Source organism: Halichoeres trimaculatus, unplaced genomic scaffold (assembly GCF_033239565.1).
Source record: "Halichoeres trimaculatus isolate MK-OKI-2021-1 unplaced genomic scaffold, fHalTri1.1 fHalTri1_scaffold_1, whole genome shotgun sequence".
NCBI lineage: Eukaryota > Metazoa > Chordata > Actinopteri > Labriformes > Labridae > Halichoeres > Halichoeres trimaculatus.
Genome location: NW_027437179.1, coordinates 8789892 through 8805114, shown reverse-complemented (window position 1 = coordinate 8805114; position 15223 = coordinate 8789892). Strand labels below are relative to the sequence as shown.

Sequence of the window (15223 nt, the reverse complement as noted above, 5' to 3'; positions counted from 1 at the left end):
GTTTTGCTTTCTGTGCCCCTGAGTGATCCCCTCTCTCTGCTCTCTGCTCTCTGTCGTAGCTGCTTCAGTGTTTTCCATCAGAGAGGTGCAGCTCCAGAAAGACCCCGGCCACCGCAGCTCAGTGTTTCACCCTTTAAGTAAGTTTCACTACGATAAAACCTCACATCTCGGTTTGATTCTCTCCATGCTTGGCCCTGATGTTATAGAAAGCCTCTTTTTTTCTCTTTATAGAGGGATTGGGTGATAGATTTGACCTCAGACAAAAGCTAAATATGTGTGCAGCTATAAACCTGAGGGTGAGGATGTGTACACTGTGGATGAATGTCTTCCTGTCATTCTCAGTAATCATATATTAAACATAATAAAAATACAAATAAAAGATCTCTGTTTTAATTGCTTTATGATTATCCATCAAGGCTCTAATTTTTCCTAACTGTCTGAATCTGTCACAGTTAAATGCAGCTTTGTTTTGTTCTTGACCACAAAATTGAAGAAGTGTAAACAAATCTAATGAGCAAAGCTCTGCAAATAGCCTGAAGCAGATTCTGTTTGCTCTTAGATAAACTCACCACAGACGCTCACAGAGGATCTGAGAGGAAAATGAAAATAAACAAAGTGTTCTCCTCTCATTAAACGCAGATTACTGTCACCAATTTATATTCTCTAACCGGCCTCTCATTAACTTAATAAGTCTCTGTGTGGCTGCACTTTCCTCTGCCGAGGCTCCTACGAAGCTTAGAGACACGACTTCGCAACACTGAACCCACCGTACGCCAACGAAAAGTCCTTTGCAGTGTGTGTTCACATGAAACAATGCAGACATTAAATCCTGAGTCCTGAATGAAATGAATACAAAATATTAATTATCTTATGATGATAAACATTCCCTGCTCATAAAGTTATCCTGCTATTGGAGTGTTAAGTCCGCCTGTACATAGGGATGGGTCCCGAATTAGGTACTTTATAGGTACTGACTTAATTCTGTCATAAGTACAGGGTACTGATTCACGTGAAATGAACTGTACCAATGTTTAGGTACCTAAACGCATCCTTGTGACTGTGAGGGAGTGGAAGAGTAGGTGATTTTTTATGCAGGGTATGAACACAGCATTGCAAGGTTATATGTTGAAGAACAAATATATTTAATTGAAAAAATATATATTATATTATTTAACAAATATATATTTATAACCAAATAAACACAAAACAGTACCAAAAATTGGTACCGCTTAGTACCAGTACCGATTGCCAGGTACTGGGCATCGGTACCGCACCGTTTCAAATGTGACAGGTACCCATCCCTACCTGAACAACAACTCATTGTTGACAAATGAGGACATATTGTGTTGCCTGAAACCCAGGTATTAGTGAGTTGATTAAAAAGTAATGATGATAAAGAGGATTTCTTAAGGTGGAAAATAAAATGAACTATGATAAATGGATAAAACTCTGCAAGTGAAGTTAAAGCAAATGCTTTGGACAGTCAGCTACACCTGATTGCTTTGGTTTGCTTTTTCTCCACAAAACTGCAGACAAGATGTCTCACCTGGCTGCAGAGCTGTGGGAGTTTGGTCCTTGAGGCTGGCAGGACATGCAGAACTTTTTCAGTGACCTCTGTGAACTCAGCCAAAGAAGCTTAGAGTCGACTCTAAGCTGGTCCAGTGAGCACCTGATAAATGTTGTGTCAGGAGGTCAGGTATCTTCACTGCTGGACCTGCAACACATATTTTGAGCTGAGGCAGTTCTCACATAGTTTCCTCTGACAAACTGCTGGCTGGAGAGGTGACTCATTTTATCCTTCTTTCCTCAGGGTGACTCGAAAAACTTGTGATTCATTAGAAAAGTGTGAAAAGATTATCAGGCTAAATTTAAACTAAGCAAAGCTTCAGTAAAGTGGTTGACTGGTTGTTGATATATAACACTACAAGCTAAGAAAACAAGGCTGAGTGTGAAGAATATGGATAAGAAACAAGTATCTTCAATGAAAAATACTCTCTTGAGCCTTTGCTCCAGTCTAGTAAGTGCATAATCTGTGTTTTGAAAGAAAACTCTCAACCTTCTTTCTTTTGGTCATCCATCGTTCCACTTAGTGTCAATTTGCAGAGGAAATTATCACAAAAAAAAAACAAAAAACTTTTTTTGCAGTGTGCTGGAACTGACCTTGTAGATGTGATTATAAACTTTGGATAAACTGAATATTTTTATCAGCCATAGCCAAGTAAAAACTCCTCAATGGAGCAGAAACACTGACTCATTGTTTTAAAAACAAACCTCTATGAACAATTAAAGCAATAGGATACGAGATGTTTAGGGGCAATATTAAAATAAAAGATGCTCTTTGATCCCAGCAGTAAGGACTGGTAGGCCATATCAGACATTAATCTAAAATGGTGTGAACACTGTCCTCTCAGATCTGAGATGATGGTTCATTTCTGACTCTAATGATGAAGTAATCCTCAGCTAACACGCAGAGGTCACACACTGCACGTTGAAGAGGTCAGGAAATGTTATTTGAAACATAAACAGTTTATAATAGAATAATCCCAATGTTTAACAGCTGTTTCCACTCACGGATATGAGGTGACTGGGTTCAAAGATTGCTAGCAATCTAGATAGATAGAAACTGGGATCTAAATGTAGTCCTGGAAACAGCCTTGCTTGGGTAGCAGTGCTTGGTAGTAATTTCCAGGAACTTTAGGGGTGGGGTCTGAAAGCTGGACACTTCTGATTGGTGGAGCACACACAGCATTTTTATATTACCCTCCATCCACAATAAGATGACACCTATCTGTTATTGACTTGGTTAAATAACTCCTAAACAATGATCTTCTTGAGCCTGATAGTGTGAATTTGTCTCTGTCAGCACCCTGTGTTACAGTTTAAAGAGTGACCTTGTAAAGTGGAGACCTCTAGCTGAATATCCAGGTTACAACAGCTTTTGAAAAACACAGAAGAAGTCTTCAGGATTGCATCCTTAGTTTTATATAAGTGTCAAAATCTTCTCATCAGACAAGTATTTAATGTTGATGATAATGATCTAAAGACATTTGAAAAGGATGCATTCAGCTGAAAGTCGTCATTCAGTGGGCTTGTTATTAGGCCAAAATACTGGTCTATCTCTGATGTCTTCCTGCTTCAGACGGCAGAGATAGATCAGTGTTTTGCCGTTTTGAGGCTTTTTGAAAAGGTTTCGATCAGTGAGGGCTTTGCCACTGGTGCTTGTCTCCTTTGAAGTGTCAACAAATCCGTCTACAGTGCAATAAAGCCCAATCAAGACGAGTAACCACCAAAACTTCATGTGATCTGAGGATAGAAGGAAAAGGACAAAACTTAAACTGAGCACAGACAGAAAGGAGCCCCACAGCTAAACAGAGGGTAGATAAGACAAACTATAAACCACTGCTGCTACAGCTGACCAGAAACCAGATAATTGGCGAGGTTGAAAAGAGGCCAAGCATCAACCAACAACTGACTTTAAAACCAGAGCAAATTACACTGATGCTTATGAAGATACAGACTCTTAGATCATTCAAGAACACACGGAAATTATCTCTCTGCCTCTGAAAGTGAAGGACAATGTGTCAGCTCAGAGCGCCAGAGTCCACGGTTATTTACCGTATACATACATCATGTATATATACACTTACACTAAACACATGAGCAGGCACAAAGCACCCAGGCATGGACATGTGATCAAGTGTCTGTGACCAGAGTGAGGGCCTCAACAGTCAAGAGCTCACATTGAGACCATGAGATGTAAGACACAGTGCCGAGACAAAGTGTTTTCCCTTTTCCTGATTTCTATGTTTTGGCGTGTTTGTCACGCCTAGATGTCCAAGGCCATCAAACAACTAAAAATATTATTAATAAAAATACTATTCAAAATAACACAAGTAAACTCAAAATGCAGTTTTTATATGAGGGTTTTATTCTTACAAGAGATAAATAATCCCAATCTACATGGCCCTGTGTGAAAAAGTGTTCGCCCCCCTGTTAGAATATAATCTTACATAACCGAGTTCAATTGCTCTAGCCACACCCAGACCTGATTACTGCCACACCTATTCTCAATCAAGACATCCCTTAAATAGGACCTGCCTAACAAAGTGAAGTTGACCTATGGATCCGCAAAAGCTCAACATCATGTTGAGTTTCAAAGAAATTCAGAAACAATGAGAAAGAAAGTAATTGAGACCTATCTGAGGAAAAGGTTATGAAGCTATTTCTAAAGCTTTGGGATTAAAGCAAACCACAGTGAGAGCCATTATCCACAAATGATGAAAACATGGAAAAGTGGTGAACCTTCCCAGGAGTGGCCGGCCGACCAAACTTACCCCAAGAACGCTAACATCCAAAAAACTGCACTTCCCTCAGTTAAGGTCAGGGTTCATGAGGTCCATGACTCTACCATAAGAGACTGGACAAAAATGGGTCAGCATGGCAGAGTTTCAAGACGAAAACCACTACTGAGCAGAAAAAAAACATTAAGGCTTGTCTCATTTTTCCAGAAAACATCCTGGTAATCCCTAAAACGTTTGGAGAAATGATTAGTGCTTAGTGCTTAGTGCTTAGTGATTAGTGATTACTGCGGACTGATTAGAAAAAAGTTGTGCTTTTTGAAGGTGTGTGTCTCATTACATGTGGCATAAAAGTGACACCCCATTTTAGAAAAACAACACCATACCAACAGCTAAATATGGTGGTGGTAGTGTGATGGTCTGGGGCTGATTTGCTGCTTCAGGACCTGGAAGACTTGATGTGATAAATGGAATCATGAATTCTGATGTCTACCAAAAAACCCTGAAGGAGAATGTCCAGCCATCAGGCTGAAGCTAACCCTGGTTCTGCAGCAGGAAAACGTTGGAGTGTCCTAGTCAAAGTCCTAGTCATGACCTGAGACCTATTGAGATGCTGTGGGAGGACCCAGAAATGAGGACTCCAGTTTGCTACTCTAACTTGAGTCGCACTTAAGTCTCACACACAGACTTTAGACTTGACTTGGACTCATGCTCATGCTAAGACCTCAGACTCAAGTCTGTCTCGTGTTTTGGGACTCTTGGACAATCACTATGTTTTCTTTTTTGGCGTATCAAGATTGGAGAAACTGACAAGCTTAACGTGATTCCTTTCTTTTTTCTTCTACTAACGGGTAGTGCCTCACGGCATTACGTGGTATCACTTGGACATCAGAAAATGACCATGCCGGCTGGCAGCAGACCGGCAGCTGCTGCTGTACCATTTGTCATCACATTTGGTTATAAAAACTTCAGACAGATGGCACCAACAAAAGGAGAGCTGACTGCAAGGGAGGAGCTCAGAGTAGAGCCACTGCTCCTCTGCATTGAGAGGAGCCAGATGAGGTGGCTCGGGCATCTGATACGGATGCCTCCCTGGTGAGGTGTTCAGGGCATGTCCCACCGGTAGGAGACCCCGGGGCAGACCCTGGACACGCTGGGGAGGTTACGTCTGCCGGCTGGCCTGGGAACGTTCCGGGAACCCCGGGAAGAGCTGGACGAAGTAGCTAGGGAGAGGGAAGTCTGGGCTTCCCTGCTTAGGCTGCTGCCCCCGCGACCCAACCCCGGACAGGCGATAGAAGATAATGATGATGATGGTTTTCTCATTGTGTGGCTCATCAAATGATTGTTTTTGATCATCATGAAATTCATACTCAACTCACATATCTAAAACAGTTATAAGAAGATAGTCCCTTCCATCTGACTGCTGTAATTATGGTCCCCACACAGCAAGCAATGGACTGTCAGCACTGAAAGCATGCGTTCAGTCATGTTGATTGTCTAAGCTGTTAAAGTCAAGAGGCCAGTGTTCAGATCCCATGAGTCTCTGCAAGAATCAAAAAAACTCACTTAAACTAAAAACAAGTCTTACATGTTCCTTTATCTCTTCTCAGGAGGAAAGAACCGAAGACAAAGCATCTTCTAGAGTTCACCGAGGAGGAACAGAGACACACAGAGAGAAGAGGAGCTGCCTCTTCAGACCGCAGCACAAAGGCCAACACAGCTCAGCTAATCCAGAAGCATGCTCAAATATGTGCTCACACCTGCATGAACACTCAGACTCATGTGCACTCACTCATTTCCAAGGCAGCTGGCCGTGGAGACACACAGGGTTTGAGGAAATCAGCCTGAACTGCACCTGAAATGACTGAGCTGAGATACACTCTCCCTCCTCACACACTAACAGCACATATTCAAGAAAAACACCTTACGTTAAAGTCCTTCTAATAATTAATGATTAAAAAAAACGTATTTAGACACTTGTCTGTAACATGTCCATGATGCCATTATCAATGCTTATTAAGTCACATTAATAACATACGATTAGTTATTTCAAGGACCTTAATTTAAACTGTTACTTATATTTGCACACATTTGCACAATCAGCGATACTGAACATGCTGCCAATATTAAACCGCACACACCAGAGGTTTATAAATAACCTGCTGACACACACTCACACATAAACATGCGCGCACACACAGATGACTTTTGAACCTAGAAAAACAGACCCCATGGAAAAACTGCCAGGCTCTATTATACAGAAGACTTCTTATGAAACACAAGCTTATTTCACCCAGAGCTTCAGCCATTCTACGTAGCTGCAACACCTGCACCAACAGTAAAGCTGCAGATGTTTAGATGTCAAAGTTGAGGTTTGCATTAAGAAAAATAATACACCATTAACTCTTTATCCACTTCCAAAAGAAAGACAGGTTTCCATCTTTCATGCATGGTCTTGGTGAAATGTGTATCTACCCTCCAACTAGATTTCGTTACTAAGAATAAAAGTCTGATCGGCACTCAAAGCCTAGTGTAGAGTAAAGTATCAGGGCCAAGGGAAAAAAAAAGTAAGAAGAAGGAAGATTTGTTTTTTTTCATTGCGCACTTTGAGAAAAATCAGTTGCTTGGTGGTGAGGTCACACTTCACACAGGAAACTGTGTTTTTAGCAGGTCAGAGTCTTTAAAGATATCCTTGAAAAATAAAGGTAAAGCCTGAGGTCAGTCATTTCTGCTGTAAACAGCTGTAAACAAAACTTCTATAGCTGATAGTTATGTCATGTTAGCATCAAGCTATGAATAAATCTGTAAACACCGTAACCAATGTATTACACACTTAGTAACAATGGAAGTTGTAATCAGTCATTACAGTATAGGCCTTTACGCATGTCCAGTCATTAACTTTGAATGCAGGAAAAAATTGGAGAAGCGGTATGCATCAGCCAGGTTAGCGCCCCAACAGAGTATTCATTCTAATGGTGGAGGGCTCCACCATTATGAGGGCTAACAGCAGGACTATAGCTGTTAGCCACAATGTTTGTATGCATAACTGTTAAAGACAAAAAATGCAAAGAGAACGTTATTAGTGATAGTCCCTTGGAAAAGAATGATGAGTCTTGAGTACTCATTCAGCAATCCAGATTTGTTGGATAGCAGTTTTTCAGGAACTTTCTTAGACATATGCCGTTCTGCACCTGCCACGCTTTCATGGTGCAATTAGTGACAGTGGTCAGTTTTTGGCCGTCGTGCATGCAGCTAAGGTTATGGTAAAATAGGCCCGTCCATAGCTGTTGGTGTAATGACTGGACATGCATACAAGCCCTGGACACTAATCCTGCTATCAGCCTTAGTCAGATTCACTGTTGTCATGCAGCTGTTCATATATCTCACACTATGTGTGTCTAGTTCCTCTCCTTCTGCTGATGTGAAGCTCTGCACCCAGGTTATGGTGACATTATCAAATAGAGGAGGGACTGCTTTACCTCACCCAGATGCTCAGTTTACAGATGTGTGCTTAAAATTTAGGAGGGATAGCCAAAAAAGCCAAAAAGAAAGAACACTTAGAGGCAACTTTTGATAATGTGTTTGTGAATCATCAGAATTAGGACATCTGGTATCAGCCATACTAGCATCTTTTGCTAGTTTAACCATGTTGGAAGATGGACTGTATAGCATGTCACTTCCACGATTCTAATAAAATGGGTTATTTGACAAGTTAGTTACAGAAGTACAAGAGAGTGAACAAGAGCTTTGACACACAAACAGGTTTAAAGCAGAAGATTGATGCCATCACTTTGCAATTATAGTGGTCTTTTCTTGTCACAAAACTGTATTTCAACCAGTGTTGCCAACTCCTGTTGTGGATTTCCCCAGCAGTGATAAAAACATTGTGACTTGACTCAAAATCATGTCTGCAGCCCCCTGAGGGCTTATTGAAGATGTAATACACAGTTCACATCTCTTAAAAAAACCTTAATAGAAAGACCTCAATCCCCAAATCATTCCCCTAGATATAGTCCTCAGAGATATGGTGCGTGTCTGTGTGGACACTTCTTTGGCAACATATTTTGCTCTTTACGGGAAAAACTCTAGAGTCAACCAAGTCACCCTAAACGTCCCCTGAATTTGTCCCTCTTTTATTAAACTCAGCTACCCAGAAAATAATACCTCAACTTGTTGCTCAATCAGTTTCCAGTAGAACCTGCTTGTCTTGCTAAGTGCCTGGTTTCTAAGGCCAGGGGCAGGGTTACCCTGACTTAGGTCAGTGGTGGAAAACCATTATTTTTAAAAAGCACTGCGGAGTGGATCGTCTGTTATTTTGTTGGAGTTTCTCATTCAAAACTTAAAATGAGGTGAAATTGAAGCAGCAGTGCATACATACAGTTAGCTCCTCCATTGTTGCTTCGTGGGCTTCCTTATGGTGCAAGCATCCTTGGGTAAACAGCTACGTATGCAGTGGCATACGGATGTTTTAAGGTGATGCAATAGTGTGGCTCCTACTTGTCTCCTTGAGGATGGAAAACCAAACAGTTTCTTGGGAAGGGTGTGATTTGGACTAACTATCTAAGCACTAGCCTTGGCCTTTAAGTAGCACTTGGTTCTTTTGATGGGACAGGGGTATCAGAGTGCTTTAGAAAACAGGAAGGAGCGCCATGGCAGCACCTGTTGCTAGTTAAGCAGCAGGGGATCCTGTCAGAGTCTCCAAAAGTCTTCAATAAGACCAGAAAAGATCTCTACATTTGTTGCCTGTCACATTTTTTTTAACAGAGTCACCGTCATTAAGTTGGAAACACTGATTTCAACTTGATTTTTAACCTTTGGGATTTATTCTCAAAATTTAGACTTGATTTAAAAGTGCATTTGGAACAAAACAATCTTCCATCTTCAGCTATGTTTTCTTTTACCTGACTATGGATTTAATATTTTATCTTAAATAAAGAGCATTTTTAATTGATTTTAGAGCAGTATTTTATTTATTTCATGCTCAGATTTTGTGATATTGTCTTTCAAAACTCTGCTCTTGCGCTAAAATTTGCTCTGCGCGTGCTCAAACTGTCTCCTCACGCTCGGTTATGACGCTGCTCACACAGATTTCTTGCGCTCACACTCGGGTTCTTCCTCTTGCGCTGAGGGAATTCCTGGGCTGTTTCCCAAACCCAAGGTACCTTGCCTTGGTCTGATGTGGGCGTGGGGTGGGCGTGGGCAGACATCCACATCATCAGCCGCTGCCCAAGTGCTGTTCCAATGTTCATGTCCTCCGGAGGCATATGTCCTCCGTTTGGTTAGCATGTGGCTAATTGACCAAGGATACACAGGTGTATCCTTCGCTGTCTTGCCATGGCTATAAATACCCAACATGCAACGGGTGAATCTACAAAAAAGGAAAAAAATGAGGAAAAGACGCACCAGAGAGAGAGACGCTCCAGCGGGGTCGCGTGGTAAATTCCAATTTAAATGTTAGTAAAAAAAATACACCTCTGAAAATAACAACTTATGCCATGTCCAACACTTAACTCTTTTGTGTGTCACTCATGTTACTACAATTACTGAGAAGCTGCACCTGCAGAGTGTCAATGATGTGACAATTAAAAAGCAAAAAGCGTACAAAAGTGGCAAGCCATGACAACATTTTTAGCCGCTTGAGCTCCTCCCATGTTTGTATAAACTTTCCAAGCACTGTCCACAGTGCAACACGTTATGTGAGACAATGTCCAATTACATATACATTTGTGACAGGAACCTGATGGTTAAATATGCCTTTGTAGGCTGTTCCATTAGCATCTCCTTTTGAGCAGAGGCAGGACACTTGCCTTGGATTGGAAGGAAGTGGCTTCAGAGGCACTGCCTTCAAAGGCAAGGCAAGGTACCTTGGCTTTGGGAAACAGCCCTGCTCTCGGATTCTTTGTGGATCAACCAATAGAAGGCCGACTAGTATTGACCAATCAGATTATCCCTGTTTGTTTGGTCCAGTCATTGGAGCGTCACATACGGGCGGGCACTCTTTCAACCTGGTTTTATCAGCCCCTGACCTATGGGGCTATAAGAATGTGATTTCTTTAATTTTTTGTTCCACTGTGGAAATCAAATATCGTTTTTCTCCAAAATAGCTATAGTGTATAATCATAGCCACATGACACAGTGCTCTTTGTGGTGTGCTGGTGGAGAAAACAATGTCCCCATCATGAAGTTAGCAGGACAACAGCTCTCATGAAAAAATGGACTTGTAAAGTCAAGGAAATCAGGCAAGTTGTTTTAAATCCATTTTAATGAAAACTATATTGGGACAAAGTTTGAGCACGCGCAGCATCGTAAATGAGCACAATGACATAGTTTGAGCATGCGCAGAGCCGAGTTTTGAAAGACAATATCACAAAATCTGTGCATAATAAAATCAATAAAATACTGCTCTCAAATCAATTAAAAATGCTCCATACCTGACCCTAATACTCTTCTGTTTTTGTCAGTTAAATAAATAGGTGCACATGTTTTCAAATTCTAACAGGGTTTATACAGAAAGCTCCAAACTGCAAACTTTAGAAATTAAGAAAACAGAAACCATTTTCTCTGCAGGTTAAGGCCATTAATGCTATATATTTTTCTAACTATTTAACCTGCCAAATGGCATTGTTAGCTTAAAAACATAGCTTAAAAGCTTATTGCAGAATGCTCATATAAAGCTAGCAGCCTCTAAAACACTCACCTCAGATATCACACTTCATACGAGCTAATGCACCCAAGCTACCGCTGATGACGAAGCTACCTGGATACAAAATCCGAGGAATCGGTGATGAAAAGTTCCACCCCGTCACAAGTGTCCTGATAGTCTTGAAGTTGTGCACACACAGCAGTCTGGATGGTGAAATCGTAGCAGCACTCATCAACAGTACCTCTTCTTAAAACACAAACACTGAGCCTGTCCAAACAGCTTCATGTCCACAGACTTGCCTTGCTACAGTGTTTCAGCTCAGTGTGGGGTTTCGTTCCATACAGTGTTAACAGCTGACTTTCACTCCAGTTTTGAAGTTGCCTTAGTAAAATGTGCATGATATTTTGGCTTGTTGATAATCTATATTTGATCTAGTGTAGCCGATCTAAGTGTTAGGAAGCCTTTGCTTTGTGTGTGTGTGTGTGTGTGTGTGTGTGTAATAACTCTGTGTTTTTCTTAGTCTCCTATTTGCACAAACCAGAAGTGTCCTCTGGAGCCTGCTCCCTTTCCTCTGTGTCCAGCCTCCCATGACTTTAAATATAGCCCTGAAATCAATCCAAATCCCCTCCCACTGAGACCAGTACAAAGGGGAAGTGTGTTTAATAATCAGACTTTCTGGTAGCACTTACTCACACTCATACAAAATGTACATACCTGCTGAAAAGAAACTTTCAACCATTTTCATGAAAGCTGCTCACAGACCTGTGTCCAGAGCTCATAGCCATGATCTAAAAGATGACAATGCCTGCAGACTCTAAAGTTCTAGGGGGCTTGTTGCTAAGATACACTGTCCTCTGTCCTTAATCTGCTCAGACTCCCTCTGTATCTCTTCCCTGTATGTCAACCACTGCTGAGCAATCCCCATGAACACCACTGACAGAGGGTTGAGGCCAAATAATGACTGGTGAGAGGAGATCCAGGTTGTCCATTAGAGGAACAGTGCAATATAAGAGAGCTTCCTACAGCATCACTCTTCCCTGGTGCTGTGCTTTAAGATCAGCAGCTGGTCATGTTTGGATGTGACTGTTATTCTTTCACATGTTTCTGGCTTTACTAAGACCAGTTCTTATAAAATACAGTCAAGAAGATGTTCCAGATTTCCTGCAATTCTCTTGAAACATCATGATCTGGACATGAAAAGCCATCGTAACCCCATCAGTAAAGAGGTCTGTATGCATCTCCAGCCATTAAACAAACAGGACCATTAGTCTTAACATACTGTTATGGAATGGCCCATTTGGCTGCAGCGTTAGGCCCATACACGATTGCAAATAATTGGCCAGGTTACTTATTACTTCATAAAAGTGAGACAGGTGCAGAACGTCATTGGAAAACCCAATCCAAAAAATTTGAATTGCGCACACCTACTCCGCATAGACAGCGATAAACATGGCAAGCAGTAAATGGTGTGACGGAGAGGAGATCCAGAAAAATAAAACATTTTTCAGTAGAAGAAATTTAAATTTTATTAGAAGAATATAGATATATATAATACAATGTATAATATAGAATGAAAAAACAGCCGTAATCACCTAGTCAGTCATCACTAATGAAGAGAAAGGGAACATTTGGCCTAAGATCTTAAAGACAGTAAATGTATGCGTTGTTTTAGAATGCATATTGTAAGACCAAAATACAATGAGCAATATGAACGCTGCTTTGCAGAGCCCCAGTTGCTCGATGAATAAGTCTATAAGCAGCTGTTGATAGACTCCAGCATTTCACCACACACGTCTTGGAAGAACCCAGAGGCAGACAAGCCAAAAAGACAAGCAAACTTGCAAAACTAAAAGCAGTGAGCCTCGCCAGATTGAAACTTTGTTTGCCTCTCTTATCTCATCTGTTCACTGAAAAAAAATCATAACTCCTACATCTAAAATTTGCTGTATAGCTCCACATTGTCAAACTTTTCCAAAAGACTAGCTTAATCCCTAAATATACCGTTGCGTATTTCATCTTAAGGACAATTTATTGGATCTGGATACAGATGGAGCCTTCTGTCTGTGCTCTGCGTTCATTTTGTACATATTTCTGCATGTGTCCATGAAGCTTATTGATATAGGCCAAACAGAGCAGAACCACAGGAAACCGTGTGTTACCGTGTTGCTGTAACTACCCAGTTCCTAGCTCTAGTGAGACATGAAGAAGAATCACAATGGTGGAACTTTTTGAAGAAAAACTTTGCGAGTTGTTGAGAAACTTCAAACATCTTTATGATGTTTGTATGTTTATGATGTATTAAACAGCCGCACCAACCACTGCCTCCTACAACACTGCCTCCATTTATGTCTTTAATGCAGGAGGTACATTAGCAAGAGGTACACAGTCGCCAAGCTTCTTTTGGAGTTGTCTGTTATAAACTTTTGACTCCGAGCTCGAGGCTACTTCCATTGCTCTGTTGGCGCTTTAACCTGGCTCATGCATAGCGCTAATTGTTAAGATTTTCATTGTTAGTACAATTGGTCTGTTTTCATCGCTAATGGCTGGATATGCATACAGGACCTGGAGACAAACAAAACAAGCAACACATCAACACAAGTCATTGTAGAAAAACATTGAGGGAGTTCAAACTGATTTGAGTTTTTTTTTGTTTTGTTTTGTTTTGTTTTCAAATCAAACATATCAATTCAATAACTCAAACTGGCAAATTTAAATATATCAGTCCACTATCAGTCAATATGACTGATTACCATTATGCCCACAATATTGATCACAGAGGAATAACGAGCAGAGATTAAAATGTTACGCGACTGTCAGCCAATTATCATTCACTGCAGCCGCAGAAAAACTGGAAAGTCCTTTTAAAGTAGTGATCTGAAAGATGACTCTGTCTCCATTTTTGTAGCTTAACTGATGCCGAGATTGGATCCTGTTCAGACTTGCAATTTCACAAAGCGTCTCCAAGCTAGAAGCACTCTGTGAAAAGGAAACCATTTCTTCTTGTTTTCACTGCAATCATAAAATCAAAAGCAAGGACCAAATGAAAGCACTTAGCCCAGCCTGATCTTATTCCTGAAAATGAGTATCCACACTTTGTGAAGGTCTCCTCATGATGCATTGGGACATTTTCATTCCTCTTGAACTGTTTGCAATAGTAGCAGAGTGTCTGAGGAACTGTATTCAGTGAAATGATTGAAAGACCTTCAGGCTAAAGGAGTTACATGATACACTGCTGTGGACATCGACTTTGAACATCTCACCTCCATTCAAAAAGAAATAGAAAGAAGTCCGATGTATCTTGGGGGGGGGGGGGGGGGGGGGCATCATAGCCCATCACTGCGACCAGGCAGGTTGCTTTAGCGCATCCACTGGCCAAAATGAATGACACGGACTAACAGTAACAGTAACAGATTTCTTTTTGTTTTCCTTTTTTGTTTTTGTTTGGTGGTCTCATGAGTGAGTTTATGGTAACAAGAGGGTGAGGACTCCTGATCCAGATACATGGACTGACAGACCTGGGCATGTCATGTGACTATAGGACACAAACATACTGAGTTTATCGGGGTAGGACGGAGGTAGAGCAGCTAACTTTTAGATAGAAAGCTGTTTGTTTTAGGCTCTAAGCAGAGGGTATAACCAGAGTACAGAGCCCCTAAAACCGGACTCAAACATGATCCCATTGTGGGACTTATGTCTGTGTATGAATGAAGAGACAAAAGCCAGGTTTTCTACCTCCACAGGTAAATAAACCTCCAGAGAGGGTTAAGTTTAAGACCTGCAGCGTGGATTTGATCCAGACGTGTGTAAAGACAGAGGGATGTATAAACGTGGATGCTCCCCTCCCTCTCTTTCCTTCAGTGGCACAAGTATTACTGTGTGTGTTATAGTTGTGGTAAATTAAGCTATTTTAAATACTGTAATAAAAAAGAAATAATATATATGTATTTTAACAGATGTTTCCATTTTTCTCAGTGAGTTTTATGCCATAAATAAAATAGAGCACTGTATTTAAAATAAAGCAGACTGCAGATGATGTCTCAATGTTTTCTATAAGATAAGTTTAGATTTTGTATGAAATGTGATATTTTGTGTGATTTGTCTACACTGTCATTAAAATGAGAAATTGAATGTACTGTGACTGCCAGCTGGCGTTAAGTTGATTGAATAATTGATTCATTAATGAAGAAATAAATAAAATATTGAAATTATGGAACATATTCACATGTGCAAAAACTTTTATTAACTACTTTTATCCATCATTATACCAGATGTTTTCTGGTGT

The 15223-nt window shown here is 40.7% G+C and overlaps 1 protein-coding gene across 3 annotated transcripts in view; it reads left to right on the top strand.

Moving 5' to 3' along the window:
* Window positions 1–14122, top strand: part of cdk18 (cyclin dependent kinase 18) — an 85004-nt gene extending 70882 nt beyond the window's left edge. For all 3 annotated transcript variants that reach the window (XM_074666651.1, XM_074666642.1, XM_074666661.1), the window contains exons 15-16: window positions 60–137; window positions 5909–14122. In XM_074666651.1, the coding sequence (XP_074522752.1) occupies window positions 60–137; window positions 5909–5940 (110 nt within the window). In that variant the 3' untranslated portion in view covers window positions 5941–14122. The remainder of the gene's footprint in view (window positions 1–59; window positions 138–5908) is intronic.
* The last annotated feature ends 1101 nt before the right edge of the window (window positions 14123–15223 follow it).